This window comes from Gossypium hirsutum, chromosome D05 (assembly GCF_007990345.1).
Source record: "Gossypium hirsutum isolate 1008001.06 chromosome D05, Gossypium_hirsutum_v2.1, whole genome shotgun sequence".
Taxonomy (NCBI): domain Eukaryota; kingdom Viridiplantae; phylum Streptophyta; class Magnoliopsida; order Malvales; family Malvaceae; genus Gossypium; species Gossypium hirsutum.
This window is the reverse complement of record NC_053441.1, coordinates 46106366-46130441: the sequence shown is the minus strand read 5'-3', so window position 1 is coordinate 46130441 and position 24076 is coordinate 46106366. Positions and strand designations below refer to the sequence as shown.

At 31.5% G+C, this 24076-nt stretch overlaps 2 protein-coding genes across 2 annotated transcripts; both read left to right on the top strand.

Annotated features, from left to right (window-relative positions):
- The first annotated feature begins 215 nt into the window (after positions 1 to 215).
- On the top strand, positions 216 to 1735 carry LOC107903746 (probable aspartic proteinase GIP2). The gene has a single exon (XM_016829900.2). It carries the CDS (start codon positions 391 to 393, stop codon positions 1600 to 1602), a length of 1212 nt encoding a protein of 403 aa, XP_016685389.1. The 5' UTR covers positions 216 to 390; the 3' UTR covers positions 1603 to 1735.
- A 3842-nt stretch (positions 1736 to 5577) lies between these two features.
- LOC107903748 (uncharacterized) lies at positions 5578 to 8799 on the top strand. Its single transcript, XM_016829902.2, has 7 exons — positions 5578 to 6030; positions 6178 to 6228; positions 6308 to 6388; positions 6533 to 6602; positions 6692 to 6780; positions 8296 to 8457; positions 8582 to 8799. Exons 1-7 carry the CDS (start codon positions 5836 to 5838, stop codon positions 8726 to 8728), a joined length of 795 nt encoding a protein of 264 aa, XP_016685391.2. The 5' UTR covers positions 5578 to 5835; the 3' UTR covers positions 8729 to 8799.
- The last annotated feature ends 15277 nt before the right edge of the window (positions 8800 to 24076 follow it).

Sequence of the window (24076 nt, the reverse complement as noted above, 5' to 3'; positions counted from 1 at the left end):
CATACTGTAACACATAAAAAACTTGCCTTCGGGCATTGTTTTTTCCTTCCCAGGAAATGTATTGTAGTATCTCAAGAAGATAAAAGAAAAAAAAAGGAATTTTTCACCAAAGAAAAAAAAAAGAAATAGATGGCAATGAGTCAGCCGCTACAAAGATAAACATTGTGGTGGTCCCAGAAATTCCCTCACTAGTGGTCTTTACCACCCTGTCTTGTCAGCGATTAAAACAAATGAAATAAAATCAATTCAAATCTTATCCTTTTCCCATACTTACCAACAATTCCACCCAACCGCGTCGATCCATCGCATCTCCTTATTTCTTAAAATGCAATTTAACTTATTTAGACAATCAATACTCGGACTTGTCTACTGTTACTTTCCCTTCCTCACATGGCTTCCCTTTCTCAGTTTCTTCTCTTTTTCTCTTTCCTTTTCTGCCTGAAAAACACGTTTCCCGTTCTGGGTTTTCAATCAAATTTTGCTTTGTTTCCTGTTGCAAAAGATGCAGCAACTCTTCAGTATGTTGCAAGGATCTCTCATGGCGCTCCTTTGGGATCCACTGACCTTGTGGTTGATCTTGGCGGTTCGTTTCTTTGGATGGATTGCAATTCCGGACACGTGTCTTCATCATACAGGTTGGTCTCAAGCTGCTCGGTCAACTGCTCTAGAGCAAAGTTCCATGATCTTGGAAGCACGAGTTGTCTATTAAACACCAACTGTTATGTGTCCCCTTACAATGGCGTAACAGGATCGACTTCAATGGGGGAACTAGTGGAGGATGTCATAGCCGTTGATTCTGTTGACCCTTCAGATGTAGGCCAAAGCACAACAGTGGATCACTTTCTGTTTGCTTGTGCATCGACGTTTCATTTACAAGGCTTAGCAAGTGGGGCCAAGGGAATGATGGGTTTAGGGAAAGCTTCGATTTCGTTGCCATCACAACTGAGTTCTTCAATTGGACACCCTCAGAAGTTTAGTGTTTGTTTATCATCGTCAACCGGTGTCCTATTAACCGGCAGTGGAGACACCGTTTTCGGCACCAAAATAGCAAGGTCACTAGCATACACACCCCTCATCACCAAACAAAATGACTACTTCATTAATGTTCAATCCATCAAGATCAATGGAAGGAGATTAGCAGTCCATGAACACGGCAAATTAGAAGCAAAATTAAGCTCAGTTGTGCCTTACACCACAATGGTAAGCTCGGTTTATGCAATATTTTCTAAAGCTTATGTTGAGGCTGCCACTAAGATGAATATGACTAGAGTGGAAACTGTGGCTCCATTCGGACTCTGCTTTAGTTCTAAAGGGCCATTGGTGCCTGAAATTGATCTAGTTTTGCAAAGTGAGATGGTGAAGTGGAGAATTCAAGGTAGGAATTCAATGGTGAAAGTGAGCGAAGAGAGCATGTGCTTGGGGTTTTTGGATGGAGGGTTGGAGCAAAGTAGCCCAATTGTAATAGGAGGGCTTCAAATGGAGGATAACCTTTTGGAGTTTGATATTGGGAGTTCCATGTTAGGATTTAGCTCTTCTTTGTTGTTGAAGGAAACAACTTGTTCTTCATCCTTACTGGATTCCACGCTGAAGCAATTTTTCTGATTTATCTTTATCCTTTCTCTTTTTTTCTCCCTTTTCTTTTCTGTTTGTGTAAAGGCAAGTTTGATGGATGCAATTTGTAAAGCATCATTACTAGTAATATGAGGAGAGGCACTATAGCTTTGAATTTTAAAAATTTTGTTCAAATATGTCTAATAGATTCGATTTACTTGAGTCTGGCTTGACTACTGCAAAAACATGGATACATTTGTAGGTAAAATACAAGCTCAAAATAGTATTTTAGTTGAAGGCCTGGAGTCGCATGAATAAAATCTTTCAGATTTTTTTTTTCTTTTGGTCTAAAAAATCTCAATGTTTATAAATCACTTTAAAACTTCAAATTAATTAAAAATTAAATCAAATCAAATTGATTTTCAAAAGAAAAGAACAAACTTATCCATGTTGTAAAATAAAGAGAGAAAAGAGAGATAGAGATAATAAAGAACAAAAAAAAATATGAAAGCAATAGAGAATGTAATTTATTGATTAAAAGGGTGATTACAATGCTTCATCAGAGTCTATTTATAGGCATAAGAAGTATAGAAGAAATAGATATCTAATTCTAATAACTATTAGAATTTAAAGTATATTAAAAATTGATCTTGATCATGATGGACATCCACTTAATAAGATATTCATAACACTTCCCTTTGAATGTCTATTGGTAGATAATGTGCCTTATTAAAACATTATTAGGAAAAACCTTGTGGGATAAAAACCTAATGAAGGAAAAAGAGTACACAATCTATAATACGCAATGGGACAAAACCTCGGTTAAGGGAAAAAGAGTACAATGCGTATTTACTCCCCCTCATGAAAACATCACATACTTTCTCATATTCTACGTATTCAATCTTGAATACTAGTTTTTCAAATGACTATTTGAATGTATTGCTAAACATTTATATCACCATTCTTTTGAAAATCATAAGTGAGGGAAATTTTTGGGGAAATATATTTTGATCCTTCAGGAGTTTTAATAATAATCATAACAAACTTTAATCGATCATGATCCTTATATAAAAACACAAATAGGTATTTTGGATCATTTTATAATCCACATTCAACTACTCAAATTTGCCACATATGTTCAAATTATTTCAATTCATATAAATGAACAATTTCTCGAGAATTTCAATATGCTTCTAGCATCCTAAATCCTTCAAAGATTTTAATATAAACTTTACTATATAGTGATTTATAAAAGGTTGTAACAATAACCATTAGACGCAAGTTAAATCTTTTATGAATTGTCAATTTAATAATATATCTAAAGGTTATTGCATCCACCACAAAAGAATATTATATCTTTTCATAATCAATGCCAGGACTTAACGAAAAGCTTCTTATTTTTATTCCGCTTTTGCAAAACTACTTCAATTGCACCTTCACTGGCTTTATACCTTTAGATATTTGGATTATTGGTCCAAAAACTTCACGAATTTAATTGTACTTGAGTTGCGTATTTCTATTTTGATCAATTTATTCCATATTTATATTTCTCAATAGATTTATTCAAAATTCTCCTTTTATTTCATTATTTCAATAATAATATTGCATGCAAAATCATTGTCGACCATTTTTATTAATCGGTTCCACATTTTCTCGAATTGACATAACTTATCGAGATCTCTTATTTTCATTATTTTAAAATTCAGTTTCAGGTACCTGAATCTCTTCTGAAGTTTTACTTATTAGCTATGTCTTAGGTCTCTTCTAGAGCACTCGCCTCCACTATATGACCATCTTGAAGAATTTTCATATTTTGAACTAATCAATCTATTATTTGGAGCACCCGCCTCCACTATATGACCATCTAAAAGAATTTTCATATTTGGAACCGATCAATCTATTATTTTATTCCAACTGATTGTCCTATTGGGACTTTGATTCAAATAAAAATATTAGATGATATATAACACTTGGTTATTCTTATTAAGTTTCTAAATACATCTAATAGTTAACTTGTAATGAGTTATCCCTATTGAATTTCTAGTTCAAATTACTCTCCCCCTAACTTGTTACAAGTTATTATTTCTCTCCCCTTAATGTCGAGAAAACTATCGAATCAAAATTGTAATCACAAATCATGTCATAATTGAAGCTTGAATACATTCAAAACATCTAATAATCACTACACCAAAATAGGCTTTTAGCGGCACTTTTAGCGGCGTTTGAACAAAAAACGCCGATAAAAATCGAGCATTAGCGGCGCTTTATGAAAACCGCCACTAAAGATCGAGCATTAGCGGCGTTTTTCGAAAAAACGCCGCAAAAAATCAAAGCCCAACGGCATCATTTTCTTACCTTTCGGGGCTTTAGCGGCGTTTTTGAAAAAGCGCCGCTAATGCTCGGGGTTTTAGCGGCGTTTTTGAGAAAGCGCCACTAATGTTGGGGCCTTTAGCGGCGTTTTAGGAAAAGCTCCGCTAATGCTGGGGTCTTTGGCGGCGTTTTTAAAAAAGCGTCACTAAAAATATTTTATCTTAATTGGTTTATTTATATTAATTAAATAAATTTCAATTTATTTCTAATTGAATATTTAAAATCTTCAGAAAAAAATAATAACATGTAAAAATAAATTGAAATAAAATAAATGGAAAAATTAAAATACTATTATTTAAAATAATTTTAAAGTTTTTTGGGTACATGATTATTGATTGTTTTTTAATTTATATATTAAAAAATTTCTTATATAATCGTAAAAGAGATAGTATTATTTTTAAAATATTGAATTAATTATCACTATAATTTAGGATTTTTTGGTTTAGGGTATATGATTTATTTAAGATTTAAGGCTGGTTTAGGAGTTACTATTTTAAGGTTTAGGGAGTATGGATTTAGGGATTAGGGATTAGGGATTACGGTTTAAGGGTCGGGATTTAAGGTTTAGGGGTTATGGCTTTGGGGTTTAGGGGTTAGACATTAGGGGTTAATGTTATGGATTTATGGTTTAGGGATTCAGGGGCCGGGTTAGGGTTTTGGGTGTAGATTAATTATTTTTTTAATTTATATTTTAAATATGTTCTTATATAATTGTAAAAGAGATAATAATAAATTTGTCTAGGGTTTTTAGTTTAGGGTATATGATTAATTTAAGATTTAAGACCGGTTTAGGAGTTCATATTTTAAGGTTTAGGGAGTATAGATATAAGGATTATGATTTAAGGATTGAGATTTAAGGTTTAGGTGTTAGGGGTTTAGGGGTTAGACGTTGGGGTTAAGAATTAGGGATTTAGGGTTTAAGGATTCAAGGTCAAGTTAGGGTTTTGGGTTTAGATTAATTATTTTTTTAATTTATATTTTAAATATGTTATTATATAATTGTAAAAGAGATAATAATAAATTAAATATATTAAAATTATGAGTATAGTTTAAATAATTTAAGAGATATATAATAGATAGACTTTGTATGTATTGAATGGTTAATTTAGGGTTTAAGGTTAAAGTTTACTTGAGATTGGTTAAATGGTAAAATTTTATACAATTAATTAATACTTTTATATTTAAAAAACATTTAATCTAAACCATTTGATATATTTAAATATTAGTTTAAATAGAATTAATAAATAAGTTAAAAAAAGTAATAGATTCATATTGATATTTAGGTATAATTATTTATTTTGAAGAGGACCAAATTATAAGAAATAAAATTAAAATACAAAAATAGTTAAATGAAAAAATTTTATACAATTAATTAATACATTTATATTTAAAAAAATATAATCTAAACCATTTGATATATTTAAATATTAGTTTAAATAGAATTAATAAATAAGTTTAAAAAAGTAATAGATTCATATGAATATTTAGGTATAATTATTTATTTTGGAAAGGACCAAATTATAAAAAATAAAATTAAAATACAAAAATAAAATAATTTTTGTTCAAAATAAAATGAGTTTTTACGGCATTTCTATAAAAAAACGCCGCAAAAATTATTTAACTTTATAAAATCGCGCCATTTTACCCCAATTTTTCCCCTCTAAAATCCCTAATCTTCAGACTTTTCTTCACTCCCGTTTTCTTCAGACTTTTCATATCTCGCTTCCTTCTCATTATCTCTCTCTCTCTTTCGGTCTCATTTCAATATTTCCCCTCATTCTTTTTCGTGAGAGGGAGAAACCCAAAGATTTTGTCTGCCGTTTCTTTATTTTTGGTGATATTGAAATCCTCTGAATCACATAAAAAAAGAAACCGGGGCAATCTATTAGATCCATACCATTAACATATAAAGAGATGGAGAATGGAGGAGTAGAGAACGCCCACGCCTACGGCGACGGCAACGGAAATGGGCAGGCGGCGTCGTATACTTATTGTGTGAGAGAAACGACGGCGGACACTACTCTGCTCCCTGTTCCTAAGAAGCTCACTGCTCAAGACATCCTTTCAACTCAATCTCAGTCTACATCTCTTGGTTCTGTTTGGAATAAGGTAATGCCTTATTTATTTATTTTTTTAAATTTGCATTTTCTATGCTCATGTTTGTGATCTGATCTAGGGTTTTATTAATGGGTATTTTAGATTTTCGTACATTTTAATGATTTCGTTTAATGTTTTTCTGGTCCTTGTTCACCATAGGCTGGAACTTGGGAGGTCACAGAGTTAGGAAGACAATACCTTTCGTTGAAGGTCTGAGGCCAACTTCCCCTCAACAATACGTATGTTTAAAAGCTTGAGATGTACTGAAAAACTCAGTTTTATTTTCCAGGAATTGCTTAAATCTGTGGGTTCATTGGATTTATCTTGTGGCAAGGCTGAAATTTCTGATGTAACCAAATGTGTTGGCGATGTGAGTTATTTTTCTTACTTCTATTTGTGTTTTTGTCTTATAATGTTATTTGACTCCATTGATGTAAGCTTAACTAAACTATAGCTATGGCTGTATACATAGATATTAACCTTATTTTATGGTGGATTTTTCTTGTTTGAGCAGGCTTTTTTGGTGACTATACGAAACAAGAAGCGTGTTGGCTATACGTATGAGTTGACATTAAAAATCAAGGGTAAGCGGGTCTAAATATGGTGTTATGCTTTTGCTTTCTAAGCTTATTTATCACTTTGTTGATCAAATTGGGATCTAAATGGAAATCAGGGGAGTGGCATCTACGGGAGGAGAAGAAGACGGTTAAGGGCCATATTGATATCCCAGAATTTTCATTTGGTGAGCTCGATGATTTGCAGGTATGCTTGAATTGAGAGATAACTATTTGCTTTAGAAGAGATAGAGGATAAACTTGTTGAATAGATATTGGTATACCTAAATGCAAACATGTTATGATGCATGGGCATATGGTATAAATTCTATGACATGTTATGATGGATAGGCCTTTGGTATAAATTCAATGATTGCCAGTGCTAGGATAGTGTTTACTGTACAATATGTCTCTTACATGAAATTTCCAAGTGGCAAATATATGGCATAAACTAATGAACCAAAGAATTGGTGTTGCTGTGGTTGTTTTATTGTAGAAAAGGAGGTTGGAACAAAATAGTGAAAAGCATAATGGTGGGAATTAATGAGAGAAACTAAAACAATAAACCAGTAGAGTATACTATTGAATTTGAAAAAAAAATTGACCAAAAATTAATTCTAACTGATAGAATTTACTGTTTTAGGTACACTTAAAATATTAATTCTAAGTGATAGAAAATACTTGTCAAGCATTGGACAATGGGGACAACAGTGGGAACCTTAACATGACCATTTTTCAGCAGGTAAGCAAGTAGATATTAGCTGAAAGATTATCTAATTCTTTTTCCACTTTGTAATTATTACGATATTAGTTTGACTAAAAGCATTTTCATAAGCTCTATGTACTATCTAATTTATTATGTTCTATGCTTATAGTTTTGTTAATATTAATACATAAATGTAGAAACAATTTTGCAAGTACGTGTTATTAATTTATTATTTGTGTTATTAATTTATTATTTTAAATTCTAAAACTAAATTCATTGTGTTTTTTTTGCTTTTATTAATTTATTATTTTAAATTCTAAAACTAAACCACTTAGCATCTGCAAGATAATGATTTTTTTTTGCTTTTAGTTTAATTGATTTTTATTATATTTATCTTTTGTCCTCGTGGACAACTTTTGGTACTATATTCTTTAGCAACATTGTCAAAGCGGTTGATTAAATTTGAGAATACTAACGCTGGAGCCTTAACGGTTTGTATCTCTTTACTTGTGCATGGTAATGCAGAACTACTTTGTTCCAGGAAACTGATAATGGAATAAGATTGAAAATTAGTAACCATGAAATGAAGAACCATAACTGATGTTTACAATAGTTTGGGACTTTTTTCACTTTTGATGTTGATGTGACTTCCTATCTGCATTTGGTACTAAGTAGAGCATGCTGGCATAATCTGTTCTATATGGATTGCAGCATCTTATGGGAGAAAAGCTATGTTGTTGTCGTAATTGTAACACGTGTCATTGCTATTATTATTTTTGTATAGTAGAATTTGATTAGTGAATCTTTGCTGCTATTACTCTTATTGATTATGTCCACTCTAAGGAGTATCTAAATAATTTTATGAAAAATTTGATGCCAATTTTTTATCATTACAACAAGTGTTATGTTGAATTTGTTGTATTCTGCATGTAGTTAACTTTTCCTCTGTTGCATTTATTTTCTAAATATTGATTTCAATTCTTGAAAATACCTCCATTGTTTAAAACTTATGACCAGATGGAGGAGTTTACGGAAAAGGAGAGGGAGCTTCGAACTAGTTCACTAACTAGAAAACAACCAAATACTGGGTCAAAAGAAACCAGATTAGATGAAGTGCTATTGAGGCACAAGGAGAGAAAACTTTTTGCCTATGGACTTTGTAATGAATGTTATGAAGAGGTGAACACCCATGTACCTACTAGGCTTTCCTATCTTCTTTTGCCCACTACAATTGTACCACTGTAAACTGTTCTATCATTGAAGCTCAAGTTCATGTTGTTACTGGTTGGTGCAATTCATGAAGGTTTTAGGAGGGCTTGATGGAGGATTAGATCCACCTGCATTCCAGCATCCTGAGAAAGAGAGACTGGCAAAATTATATATTGAGGAAAATGCTAAAGTATGTTCTGTAATCATACTTTCTAAAGGTTTAAGGACAGTGATAGGTTGAAAATCCTAATTGTAATCACTTGATATATTTTACTTTGCGAGAGTCATGTGGGCACTCAAGTTATTCTCTCACTTCTCTCCCTTCCTAATGTGCTAGCTGATCTCTTAATTGTGTTATTAATTTATTATTTTAAATTCTAAAACTAAATTCATTAATTTTTATATTTAGTTTTAAAGTTAAAATCTCTCACTTCTCTCCCTTCCTAATGTGCTAGCTGATCTCTTAATTGTGTTATTAATTTATTATTTTAAATTCTAAAACTAAATTCATTAATTTTTATATTTAGTTTTAAAGTTAAAATTTTCATAGAAAATTTAATTTAAATAATATTTTTTTATTTATCTTTAAAAGTATATTTAAAGTTCAAATTTAAAAATAAAACATAATATAATATTTATCATAAAAATAAATATTATTTGATTAAAATAATTTTTTAAATGTTATATTTTTAGTGGCGTTTTTGCAGGAAGCATCGCTAAAGGTCTTGAGCTATAGCGGCATTTGTGGGAAAAGCGTCGCTAAAGGTCTCGAGCTATAGTGGTTTTTGTGGAAAAAGCGCCACTAAAGGTCTTGATCTATAGTAGTGTTTGTGTAAAAGTGCCGCTAAAGGTCCTGGTTTATAGCGGCGTTTGTGGAAAAAGCGCCGCTAAAGGTCATGATTTATAGCGGCGTTTTTTCGGCGTTGACAACAGCGGTATTTTTTGCGGCGCTTTAAAAAACGTTACAAATACTTTTAGCGGCACTTAAAGGCATAAAAAAGGCCGCTAAAAACTTGTTTTGGTGTAGTGAATATAAAAAAACTTGTAATTAATATATATTCCTAAATTTTTTTGAGGATTCACTCATCTTTGTGCTTTGTGGTGGAGCAATTGAAACATATACGCACATACAAAAATTCAAGGATGAGAAATATTTAGCTCTTAATCAAAAACCAATTGTAATGGGGATTCTTATAACTTATTGGCTTGATGCATACAACACGTAAATCAACATAATCTCATGTTGAAATATGAAATTTAGTTATCATAAGTAATGGTTTAGACATTAATCAGAGGTGTTCAATCAATAATTTCTCTAAACCATTATGAGCAAACTTTTACAAAAGTTTTTCAAACTCAATCAATAAAAGATTAAGATATAAACTCATCAGTATTAGCAAGATGAATTGTCTTAATTGTATGATCTGAAATTAATTATTTAAACAATTAATCTTGCAAACGACAAGATGCAAATTGATAACACATATGTGGTTATTTTGTAGATGCATCTACCAAAATTATATAATATCAAAACCATCCACATGGTGGATGAATGAGCCCATATTCATTTTAAAAATGCAAGACATTAAATCTCAACTTTAGCTAGTGAGTTTCTAATAATCAATTTTCATTGAGAACAAGCAACATATAAGAATTCTTTTAAATTAAAGAATCTTCTAGTTCTTTAATGAATATCCATATGAATTCTTAATTAATTTTCCATCATATATGATCCAGGATGGTCTAACTGGTCACGCCAAGTAGTAAATGCATTTGTATCAGTAAACTTCTGGTTTACTTTAACATGTGTTTCAATTGTACTAAATTGTAACAAAGTAATAATTTTACCATCATTCCTTTTACTTTGTATCCACATATAAGTGTTATTGTGACATTTACTATTGGAAATGAAATGTCTAAATCAATGTGAATATTATAATGTCATTAAGTTAACAAAATAAATATAATTTCCAAACAATTATATGCAATATTCGCTTTAGGGAATATGTCAAAATCTTCAAATATCTAAAAACAGTTTTTGCAACTTCAGGTGCATCCAACCATAACGAGCTTTAGATAGAATTATCATATTTTATTGCTCATAAATAGATCTTTCACATTCAAATATTTTGCTTCCAACCCCTTATTAGGATGATGACAAAAGAATATCACAAAGATAATCACAATCAATTCAATTTAATAACAAGAGTAATCAAAACTCAATCCTCCCTTTTTCATCCTTTCAAAATAGATATTTATAGCAATAGTGATTCATATGAAATATAATGTTTTCCTCATTCAAAATCTCAATATAAGATCCATTATAAATATATTTTAAAACCAATGGATTAACCATCACAAGATATTAATATATTAGCTCTTCTAGAGCTTTTAACTAATTTTGTACTATCAAATCTTTAAATAATATTTGTTTGTTTTAGTACCAAATAAGATAAATACTTTCTATCTATAACGATAGAATTTATTACTACGTTCTCATATCCTTTCTCAAAGAATATTAACAGAAACAAAATATTTGGGCATATGCCACATGTGGCCAATAATCTTTCATATCACATTGATAACATAAGTTATCTTTACCCTTTGAAGAGTTATCTTGAGAACTCTCATTGTTCTCTTATTTATTACTATATTCTCACTTTTAGTGGTCCATAATTATATCTTTTATTTTCTTTATGTTTACATTCACTTCGGGGAATGCAATAAATCTAGTAGGATAAACTTCTAAACGCCTCTATTGATTCTTTATTTCATAATCACCATTGCAAAACATGTGAGAATTTCAAATCAAAATCTATCTATTAATGTTGTCATGATTAGTCTCCAATTATAATAAACATAATATAATAAATAAAATATTGTAAAATATACCTGAAGATCTTTAACATCATTGTCATCACGTTGACTATTATCACGAGTATCCATTCTGAGATTGAATCTTTCAACATCCTGAAGATGAAGTTGTAAAGGTGGAAGTTTAAGGTGAAAATGAATTTGATTTGTGGGACGACTTCGAAAGATTTTGAAAAAATAGAGAATCATCGTGCTGATAACATATAATGAAGAATGAAAAATAATAATCAGATATGAAATATTAAATAAAAGAAACTTTCTGTAAAAACTTTGCATCTTGCCATCGAAGATATTGAAAATCATGAAGGATAAATTTGATCATCGATAAAAGGAACTATCAATTTGAGCAAGATCGTGCGGATAACGCGTTATAAAATAAAGAGAGAAGGATAGAATAAAGAACAAAGAAAATATGAAAGCAATAGAGAATGTAATTTATTGATCAAAAGAGGTGATTACAATGCTTCATCAAAGTCTCTATTTATAAGTGTAAGAAGTATAAAAGAAGTAGAGATGTAATTCTAATAACTATTAGAATTTAAAGTATATTAAAACTTTATCTTGATCATGATGTACATCCACTTAATAAGATATTCATAATAATCCAATATTTATTTTCTTTATTTATGAATTTTAAGAATTCTTTTCACAAAAAGACTCAAAGTCTTTAGGAAGTATGATTTTTTTTACCATTGTTTTTGGTGAATTATAATAACGGGATAAAGTCCAAACAACAAATTCTATTAGCACAACTTGAACTCAGACTACACCTAAGGCGATAAATACCCTTAACCATCATACCATCATATAAGGTTGATTTTCTTTTCACCATTTTATAAACTTGGTAAATAAATGTAAATTTACTTGCATCACACACTCTTAAATATAATATATATATTTTTATTAACATTTATGTTTTAATGATAGCATAAAAAATTAACTTGAAAACAAGCTTTTATATATAAGAACAAAACACTAAAGAGGTCCATTCTAAACATTTTTTTAATGAATGCATAAAAAATGATTTGGAGATTGACTTCGAAACAAGCTTTTTTTATCCATAAGTGACTATTAACTAAAGGGATCCACATTTATTTTATAATGAAAGCCTAAAAATTAGGTGCGAGTGTTTGATTGAGTCGAGTAATTTTTTTTAAAATTAATCGAGTTGATAAGTTCTATTTCATCATCCTAACTCGATTTGAAATTTTTTTGAATCGAGTCGAGTGAATGAAATTTGAGTCGAGTCAAATCAAGTGAAATTGTTCGAATTAACTTAAAAAATTAAATATGTCAAGTTAAAATCTTGGTACATTATAACTAATTATATTTTAGAACACATAAATTTGAAACTATATATATTTGAAAACTTTTTCAAACCAAAAAAATAATAAAAAATAGATAAATTTGAATCATTAATTAACTGATTAGGTCCCAAAATTATTATTTTGGAAAAAAATTTAAATTTTTTTAAAAATAGAAATTTTTGAATTTTTATAAATATTTTAAATTTTAAAATTTATTTTGAAGTTTTGAAAATTATTTTGAATGTCTTTTGTAGTTTTTATTGAGAGAGACTAATTTATTTATTTTTAAAATTGATAGGGACTAAATGTATATTTACATTAATCTGTTATTCGAATTATTCGAGTTGTAAAGTTCAACTCGACTCGAACTCAAAACTTGAATTATTTATTCGACTTAACTCAAATAACTCGATTCAATTAACTCGAAATTTGAATTTCTTTTTAATTTTTTAATCTAATTAAATTCTACTCGCTTATAATAAAAATGACTTGGAAACCAACTTTTATCCATAAGCGACAAAAGAAATTTTGAGATCCATTTTAAAAAGCATAAAAATTGACTTGCAAACAAGTTTATAGTTTTTTTTTTTACATCACCTAAAAAGATATTGGAAATAGCACATTAATTAAAAATTGCTCTTTGTCATTTTTTTAATGTCGAAACAACACCCTTTTGACGAGGGGACACGTCAAATTTCTACCAAACCTCAAACATTTTCACACTTCTTACCTATTATCGAATTTGGTTAAATTATTTATTAGTATTGTATTTTACAAAAGTAGTAGATTTAGTTTTATATTTTAATTTAGTTTTTTTAGTCTTTATATTTTTAAAATTTTAAAATTTCGATACTCACTAAATAATAATTATTGAATTCATTAAGTTATGTTATATTTAAAATTTGATGAAAGAAACATATTATCTTATGTGGAATGGTATGTCAGCTTGTTATTTTCATACTTACTAAAAATACAGTTAAAGGATTAATGATTTTCATCTTATATAAAGCCTCAAATTTAAAATTTCAAAATGTATAAAGACTTAGAATGATGCTCAAATTAGAGAATATGGACTAAATTTACAATTATACACATGGTACAAGAATAATAATTGAATTTAACCAAATAAATTTAACTCTACTATTTGTGTCAAGATTAAACTATCAAAATTTAAAAAAATATAAGAACTAAAATTGATTAAAATAAAATATAAAAAATCCACAACTTATACAAAATATAGAGATTAATAGCAAAATCTAACCATCAAATTTTTATATATACCTCTCCTTCAAAAGCTTCTATGAAATTTTATCAACCTCAATCTTCTTTTACATTTCAAACTTCCCAACTTCAAATGGCAAGTGTTTTTTTTTTCTTTTGTGTTTCTAATATTTGGTTTGTTTTAGTTATAAAGATTTAGTAGTTAAGGTGATTATATTTGGTTGTTATAAACATGTGATTTGTTAGTTAATTAATTAGTTAGATATATTTTGTGTATTAGTTTAGTTTAGAAAATTTTTATTTATGTGTTAGTTTATTAGATTAAAAATATAATGATTATGAAAGAACTTAGAACAATATTTGCTGTTAGAAGTAATGTTATGAGCGGCGCCAATTACTTCAGGTACTAATATAGAATAAAGATGGACGCAAAGTCACGCCCCATTTTTATTTAGCTATCGTTAATTTTTAAATAAGTTTGAATGCTAGTTTAGTGGTTAAGAATAAGTGAAGCTATCTGTAACATCCTAAATTTAACTCCATAAAATTTAGAAATATATCAAAAATAGGGAATTGACCCAATGGTTAGTTATTTAATGTGAAAGCATGAAAGTTAGTTGAAAGTCCCAAGTTTAAATTTCAACTCTTACAAAATAAATTGAGTTTTGCAAATTCCCTTGTTTTTTATGTGTTGCCATCCAAGCCTAGTAAACCTAGGTATAAATATAATTTTTTATCAAAATAATCAGCCTTTGAATCCCTTTTTCTTCTACCTTAGCCGTCCCTAACCCCCTCTTCCTCTTTTCATCTTTTTTTTTCCCTTTTTCCTCCATTCTTGCCTTTGCCTACACCTCCCTTTTTACCATCATCTTCTTCTTCTTTTTGTATCAAGATTGTGCACCATCTCCTTTACTATATTGCTGCAATTTTTCCTTAATTAAATCAGCCCTAAATCTGAAATTTTGAACTCCAACATCGATCCCAAACATCGCCTAGGAAGTGCCATTGTCGTTTCTCTCTACTAGCTTGTATAAGGTCTCTTTTCTTTTCAATTTCTTAATTAGTATTGTCCATTAAAAACCTAAATTTCCAGATTTGGAATTTAGGGGATTTTAAAAATTTTTAAAGGTATTTTTCCAGATTTTAATAGGGCCTCGAACCATTTTAAAATTCAGCCTAAATTTCGGCAACCATGGGTGGTGGTGCGTGCGCATGTGTGTAGAATAAGGGGCTATTTTGTCCCTTGAATCTTGTCCAATTAATTCCAGCCTTAATTTGTGTTCTTTAACCCTCCTAATCAACTATTAAATCCATGTCAATTAGGGAAAAATGTTCTTGATCGTTTGGACATTCGAAACTCACAAATCAGGAAGTGTAAGTGCAGTTAAGCGTAAAATTAATTGTTGTTTCGACATAGTTGTAGGATAAATGTTATGGATTGATTAAACGAAGGAATTTAATAATTATTAGCTACTGATTTTCCAGTACATTATGGAATTAGGTGCCGACACAAATGCCCCAAATCAACTGTAAAGCCGAAGAACGATCGTATGTACGGTTTGCATCGATAAAAGGTAAGGAATCGAATTGGTTGACTTCGTAAAATAGTTACTAACTCGAAAATTGGTTTGAACCCATAAGTGGGTAATTGGGAGTTGGTTAAGTGGTAAATTGATTGAATTTATACTAAATTTTGGTTTAGGATCATATAAAGGTTTATTAAGGAAAATTGGAAGATTCATTAAGGTGCTGCGAGAAAGCGAAAAATAAGGTGTGGGTCCTAAATTTGTAAAATTTGTTTGATAATGATAAATGTCATGTTATATTTGATAAATTAGCTTGATGATTGGTTTGGCATAGTAGCCAAAATATTAGTTTTGTGAGTGGCCAAACTAGGTACGTTTCAAGCCTTAAAAGATTGATGTGTTGGCAAAATTGTTAGTTTGATTGTATGAATGTGTAATTGAGATTGTTAAGCATAATTCTATTTTGTGATATGAGAATGTTTGATTGAATGTTATGAAATGTTGAGATATTAGATTTATGCATGATTTAAATGCATGAAATAGTTACTATGATATATGTACGTGAGGTTGCTATTGGTGTACAATGAAATTTGTAGAGTATGTGAATTGAACGATATTTATAGATATCTTAATGGTAATTTGAAAATTGGAACACTGCTTCCTTTTTCTGAAAGTATGTGATTATTAAGGACATGTTAAACATGTCGAATAAATGTGAAAAGTATTGAAATATGATTATATATTAATTTGTATAACATATTGCCTGTGCATTGGGATGAGATTTTGTGGTTGATGAAGGAGTTCCGTGGAGTACCGACGACATATTAAGTTCGCATATATTTTTAGTAAGTGCATTGCATTTGGAGTACCGAGGGGATTGGCGATTATATCGCAATATTTATTTGGAAGTTTCACTGCATTATTGATTATTTGTGGTTTTACCACATCGAGCTTTGCTCACATATGTTGGAGTTTGGCATATGTGTTTTGGGGAACTCTTGGTGTGTAGCGGATGGTATGGGTAGTATCTCACATGTGCAATTCTCACGATCATGTGCATTTGTAATTATTATTGATAATGTTTGATTGTGCTATTGGTACCTCTATGAAATTGCCTATATGAATGCTTAATACTTGTTTTGTTTCACACTGTGCTTGTTAAGCTCACCCCATTACCTCAACTTCTCAGGTAATGAACAAACTTAGGATCGAAATTGGCATGTAGACATACGGCGGACTTCAGACTTTACTTCGTCATATTATTTTAATTTAATTATATTTTTTGGTTATTTTATTATTATTCAGTTTTGGATTTTAAAGTTTCTTTAAACTGTGGTTGGGGACTATTTGAGATTTTGGGGTTTTTCATGCATGCATGACACATATATTTGGTATAAATACACGGTTTTTTTTAAATATGTTGAAATGGACTATGCATGATATATGGCTAAATTAATAATTTTACTAGTAATGTTACATTTCCGCTACTAAGAAGATAACAAAATGATTTTTCAAAGGCAACGCTGTAAGTAAGGTTTTTCAAAAACTCACCTAATTCGCTAATTTGACCTAAGCATGGTTGGACTAAGCTTCGTTGACCCTATAGTTGAAGGTATTCATACAGTGAGGGAATTTCTCGATGAACTGCCAGGGTTACCTCCAAAGAGGGAAGTGGAATTCATAATTGAGTTATTACCGGGAACAACACTGGTGTCCATGGTGTCCATCGCTCCCTATCGAATGGCATTGAAAGAGCTTAAGGAGCTGAAGGTGTAGTTGCAAGAACCAGTGTTTCACTATGGGGTGCACCGGTTTTATTTGTGAAGAAGGAATATGGAACCTTACGATTGTGCATTGATTATCGGCAATTGAGTAAATTAACTATCAAGAATAAGTACCCTCTACCAAGGATTGATGACCTATTCGATCAGTTCAGAGGTGCAACTGTCGTTTCCAAATTGACTTAAGATTTGGGTATTACCAACTCAAAGTGAAAGAATATTATATTCCCAAAACAACTTTTAGGACTCGTTATGGACATTACGAGTTCCTTGTCATGCCTTTTGGGTTGACTAATGCACCAGTAGCCTTTATGGATCTTATGAATCGTGTCTTCCAACCTTTCCTTAATTAGTTCGTCGTGGTTTTCATTGACGACATTCTTGTGTACTCCAAGACAAAAATTGAGCATGATGAGCATTTAAAAGTGGTTTTACAGATACTCCGTGAAAAATAACTTTTTGCTAAACTTAGTAAGTGTGAACTTTTGTTGAAGGAAGTGATTTTTTTGGGTCATGTGGTGTTAGCTGAGGGTATTCGCGTAGATCCCAAGAAGGTTGAAGCTATGATTGAAAGAAACCGAAGAATGTTTCAAAAATTCAGAGTGTTTTGGGTCTTGTTGGGTATTATCGAAGGTTTGTAGAGGGTTTTTCATTGATAGCATTCCCATTGACTAAGCTATTGAGGAAGAATGCACTATTTAAGATGAGAGATGAACAACAAGCTAGTTTTGAAAAGTTGAAGTCCGTGTTGGCAGAAGCTCCCGTCTTAATTCAACCGAAATCTGGTAAGGAATATGTTGTGTGTAGCGATACTTCGCATGTTCGGATTGGTTGTATTCTAATGCAAGATGGTAAAGTTGTAGCATATGCCTTAATACAACTTAGACCACATGAATGTAATTACCCCACTCATGACTTGGAGCTGTTGTGTTTGCACTCACAATTTGGAGACACTACCTGTATTACAAAAAGTGTATTATTTATATCAATCACAAGATTCTCAAATATCTCCTCACCCAGAAGGAACTTAATTTGAGGCAGCGGAGGTGGATTGAGTTGTTAAAGGACTATGACTGCACGATTGAGTATCACCCCAGAAAGGCCAATGTTCTGGCTGATGCCTTGAGCAGAAAGACAATGTCTAATTTGAGGGCTATGTTCGCTCACTTGAGTCTTTTTGACGGTAGGGGTATCTTGGCTGAATTGCAAATAAAGCCTACGTGGGTTCAGGAAATCAATGATAATCAGAGTTTGGACGAAACTCTAACACCTTGGTTCAAACAGGTTAAGGATGGTTCGACTGAAGATGCATTTTTTTGCTTTAGAGGGAGATATTGTGTGCCTAATGATCAGAATTTGAGACAACCCATACTTTAGGAAGCACATAGCAGCCCTTATGCTATGCATCCTGGTAATACTAAGATGCATCGTGATTTGAGGGAAGTGTATTGGTGGCTTGGTCTTAAACGTGAAGTGACTGAATTTGTATCTATATGTTTGACTTGCCAGCAGGTTAAAGTTGAACATCAGTTTCCATCTGGGTTGCTCTAATCGATTCGAATTCCACAGTGTAAGTGGGAGAGAGTGACAATGGACTTTGTTAGTGGGTTGCCTTTAACGCCTACTGAGAAATATTCGACTTGGGTTATGGTTGATAGATTGACTAAGTTCACCCATTTTGCTCCTGTTCGTACCGATTACTGTCTCCAGAAGTTACCTAGGCTTTATGTTTCTGAGATAGTGAGATTGCATGGTGTGCCAGTCTCAATTATTTTAGATTGGGATTGAAACAACCCAATTTTTAATGGTGTCAGAAACAATGATTTGAGATCACTAAATTCGACAAGTGAGTTCAAAAATTTTATTAATTAATATTTATGAGTCAAGTATGATTTTAGAAAACTTTTGCATTAGTAATATTTGATTTAAAAGAATTTATTAGATTAATTAGTTTCGAAAACGAGGTATCGAGACCTCAATTTCATAAAATAAGCCATAAATATTTTTATAAATATTTACGAAGTGTTATTAAGTTATTATTAAAGTTTCGTTGGAAAATTTTAACGTCTTGATAGTTAATTAATTAAAAAGGACTAAATTGAAAAAGGTGAAAAACTTGCTAAATTGATAAAATAGCCTAAACGTTAAATGAGGAAGGACTTGAAGGGTAAATAAGCCTAAAATAAGAGGCTAGATGGCATGAGTGTAGAAAAAAATCATGAAATTAGTGTGAACATGGGGTAAAATTGGAAATGAAATAAAACTTAATAGTTAAAAATAGGATTTAATTGAATATCTAGTCATTTCTTCATAATTCTCAGCCAAAAACACCATTGAAGAACCCTTAAGAAGCTGGTTTTTCATATTTTACTACAAGTGAGTTCAATTCTTGCTCTTTTCTTGAAATTTTTATGTGTTTAAGACTTTTGCAATTAGGTCCAATTATTTAATTCATTAGTTTTTGATTTTATGGGTAATTTTGAAAGTTACCATTGATGAGTGCTAGATGTTTATGATGAATTAACATGGAGTTGAAACATTAATTTTGTTATATGATGATTTTATCAAGTAATTTCAATAACAATTGATTTTAGGACCAAATTGTGAAAAAGATTAAATCTTGGCGTTTGGTTTTAAATTATATTTATCAAAGGCTGTGTATTAGCTTAGAATATTTAGATAAAGTGTTAATTGAGAAAAAAATACCTTATTTTGATGGGCTAATTGGTGAGGGACTAAATTGCAAAAACTGTAAAAGTTAGGGTAATTGTGTAATTTGAAAAATTAAGGGGTATAAATTGTGAAATGAATTAGAATTGAAATATGTGCTAATAAATGAATAATTTTACATTTTAGATCAAGAGCCCGTAGATCAATGTGAGAAAGGAAAATTAGCTGAATAATCCTTGAACTACAACAAACTTACAATCAAATCCAGGTAAGTTCGTATAGTTAAATTTTAATGTTATATGTTAATTGATGAATGGTATTTTGTATTTATTCACAACATTTGTTAAAAATAAAATTATGTGTTAAAATTATGAAATTGAATCAAGTATTGAAAGGGAACGGAACGCAGGTTTGAGTACAATCGTTTAGTTCAAAAGAGGAATTGATGATAAATTACCCAAGTAAACCGAGGTTCAGCATTTGTTGCAAATTCTTGTGTTTGCTTTCCGTTTTACTCTCATGAGCTTCAGTTTAACCTTTCTGGGTTTTAGTTCAGCTTTTTTGAGCTTCAGTTTAACCCTAATGGGTTTCAATTTAGCTCTTCTGAGCTTCAGATTAACCCTTATGGGTTTCCGTTCAGCTTCTATGAGCTTCCGTTCAACCCTTACGGGCTCCTGTTTAGCACTTATGTGCTTCTGTGTAGCCTTCGGGCTTCTGTTTATAATGTACTCAAATCCGTAAGACGTTCTTTGGTTTGACAAGGATTGGTAATTTCCATATGGAATTAATGTGGAAGAATTTAAGTTATTTTTGATGTTGAGCTCAAATAAGTGAATTCATCAATCAAAGTTGTGATTGGCAGGAAATGTTTGTGAAATGATTTACCTAAATGATTTATTATAGTATGTTCGGTAAGATTAATATTTAAAGCCAACGAACTTACTAAGCTTCATTAAGCTTACTGTGTCGTTTAATGTTCTTTGTAGATTTTTAAGAAGTTTGGAGGATCGGATCAACACATCGAGCCACACTATCCAGTTTGCTCTGGTAGATTTTTTTATACATTTTATGGTTTATATGGCATGTATAGGGTTGGATTGGAAAAGAGCTAAATTTGTAGTATGGTTATGAATGACTTATATATATATATGTTTTTATGCATGTATTTAGTAGTAGATTTTGGTAAATCAATGAATGAAGTTATTTTGGTAAGCTTAGGCAATTGAGTTTTGTGATGATATATTATGTTTAAAACATGATTTTTGGCTTTTGTTGATTGCTTGATTGGGGCTATATTGATGTATTGAAATTTTGTGTATAGGTTGATATAAAAAAGGGTGAGAAAAGTAGCCTTAAAATGACCTATTTTCATCCACATGAGCAGAGACACAGGCATGTGTCTCAGTCGTGTGTGACACACGGCCTAGCACATGGGCGTGTGTCCCTTGCAGCTTAAAATTTCAAAACAGAATGCCCAAGTTTTTACACACGGCCTAGCACACGGGCGTGTGGCTTGGCCATGTGACCCCTGCATCTTGCACATGGGCATGTGGTTGGCCGTGTGACCCAAGTTAAAGAGTTACACGAGTAAAGACACGGGCTGAGACACGGCTGTGTGCCTCATATCGAATTCCCACACGGCCTAAGACATGGGCATGTCTCCTGGCTATGTGAGCCACACAACCAGCTACACGGGCGTGTGTCCTCTGCTTCTATGAAAAGTTTTGAGATTTTAAGAAAAAATTCCTGAGTACCCGGTTTAGTCTCGATTCTCTTCTAAGGTATATATTGGGCCTCGAAGGTCTATGTAAGGGATAATATGAGTGTTTTATAACTAATTCTTGATATGTATAATAAAAGTTGTGAAATGTTCGTATTTAATCTGTAAGGTCTGGTAATGCTCTGTAACCCTGTTCCGACGATGGATAAGGGTTAGGGGTGTTACATTTATTTTTATCAAAGCTTCAGTTTAGTCGATTCTCAGAATGATAGTAATGTGTAAAGTGTATAGAAATACATGCCATAAAAATCTGTGATAGTGTGATGTGTATGATCCGATCTAATCTTTGTTTTCTTATAGATTGTAAAGATGTCAAATAGATCCAAACATCCTGAACATGATAAGGCTAATAGTAGAGTATAGACATCTGAGCACGGGACAAGTAGTAATGTCCCAATTTTCCAATTCAAGAACAAGAACTAAAAAACATGTTCTATGGGTTTATGAACCAATGGTTTAATGAATTTATGCAAGAAATAAATCAGGCTCAGCTACCTCTTCCCCCTACTGCACCGTTCGAAGTGCCTCTGGTTGTACCTCCGCCTCCTCTGGTAACTGAATCCAGTAAACGTACTCCGATAGAAAAACTTAGAAAATGTGGAGCTGAAGAATTCTGAGGTAAGTCGTATGATGATCCTATCAAAGCTAAGTATTGGCTTCAGAACACAATAAGAGTTTTTGAGGAAATGGCCTGTTCACCTGAAGATTATCTGAGATGTGTTGTGCCATTACAGAAAGAAGAAGCTTATAATTGGTGAATGATTATAGTGGCCGTGGTGTCGAAAGATAAAATCACTTGGGAATTCTTCCAAGGTGAATTAAAAAGAAATATGTCGGCAAGAGATAGTTGGATAAAAAGAAGAGGGAATTTCTTGACTTGCGACAAGGAAATCAGACAGTAGCCGAATATGGAAGGGAATTCGTATACCTCAATAGATATGCCTGAGAAATTGTACCAACCGAAGAAGAAATGTGTTTTCGGTTTGAGGAAGGATTGAATGATGAAATCAGAATGATGATTAAGGGCACAAAAATACTAGAATTTGACGTTTTGTCAGATCGTGCTCAGAAAATGGAGGAGGTATATAATAGAAAAATGCAGAGATATAGAAGAAATAAAAAATCTTACAAAAGAAGCTCCTGTAAGTCATTTCCAACATTTCCGGCTAAAAAGTCTAGAGATGATTTTAGTCGAGCCATTCCAATACCGAAACGATCAAATAAGAATAAGGTGATTCAACAAGGTTTCTGGGTAAATACCATCCCAGTGAATGTAGAGGCAAAGCGGGAGCTTGCTACAAATGCGGAGCCACTGACCATTTTATTCGAGACCGTCCTCAATTGTTAAAAGAGGAGGAAGAACAAAGAGAAAAGCAATTAGCCATTTCCCAAAGAAGTAAACGTTTGGGCCAAAATAGTGCTACTAGAGCAGCTTGTTTGGGTATGAGGGATTCTGTTGCCCAATCAGAGGCTAGGGCATCTATACGTAGTTATGCCATTCGAGCGAGGGAGGAAGCTATGGCTCCGAACGTGATTGTTGGTACATTCTATCTTTTTTATGATACTGTATATGCATTGATTGACCCTGGGTCCACGCATTTTTATGTTTGCACTGCATTGTAACAAAAAAGAAATTACCTGTTGAGTCTATTGATTATGATATTTAAGTTACTAATCCATTAGGTCAAAGTGTGATAGTTAATTTAGTGTGTCGAAATTGTCCCCTGAAAGTAAAAGGCTGTGAATTCCCTGCTGATTTGACGTTGCTACCTTTCAGAAATTTGATGTTATTCTGGGAATGGATTAGTTAACGAAGCATGATGCTGTAGTAAATTGTAGAGAAAAATGAATTGATTTGAAATGTCAGACAGGGGAAGTAATTTCGGTTGAATTTGGAAATACAAAAGACATTGTTAGAATTATGTTAGCCTTTTCAACTCAGAGATTATTGCGTAAAGGTAATGAGGCATTTTTAGCCTACATTCTTGATACTTAGAATTCTAAATCAAAGTTAGAACAGTTATCAGTTGTTAATGAGTTTGTTGATGTGTTTCCTGACATACATCAGACTTTACTTCGTCATATTATTTTAATTTAATTATATTTTAGGTTATATTATTTTTCAGTTTTGGATTCTAAAGTTTCTTTAAATTGTGGTTTGGGACTATTCGAGATTTTGGGGTTTTTCATGCATGCATGACAGACATATTTAGTATAGGCACACGTTTTTTTATAAATATGTTTAAATAAACTATGAATGATAAATGACTAAATTAATAATTTGACTAGTAATGGTACATTTCCGCTACTAAGAAGATAACAAAATGATTTTTCAAAAACAAAGCTATTAGTAAGGTTTTACAAAAACTCACCTAATTCGCAAATTTGACCTAAGCATGGTTGGACTAAGTAAATGGACGCTTTAAAAAG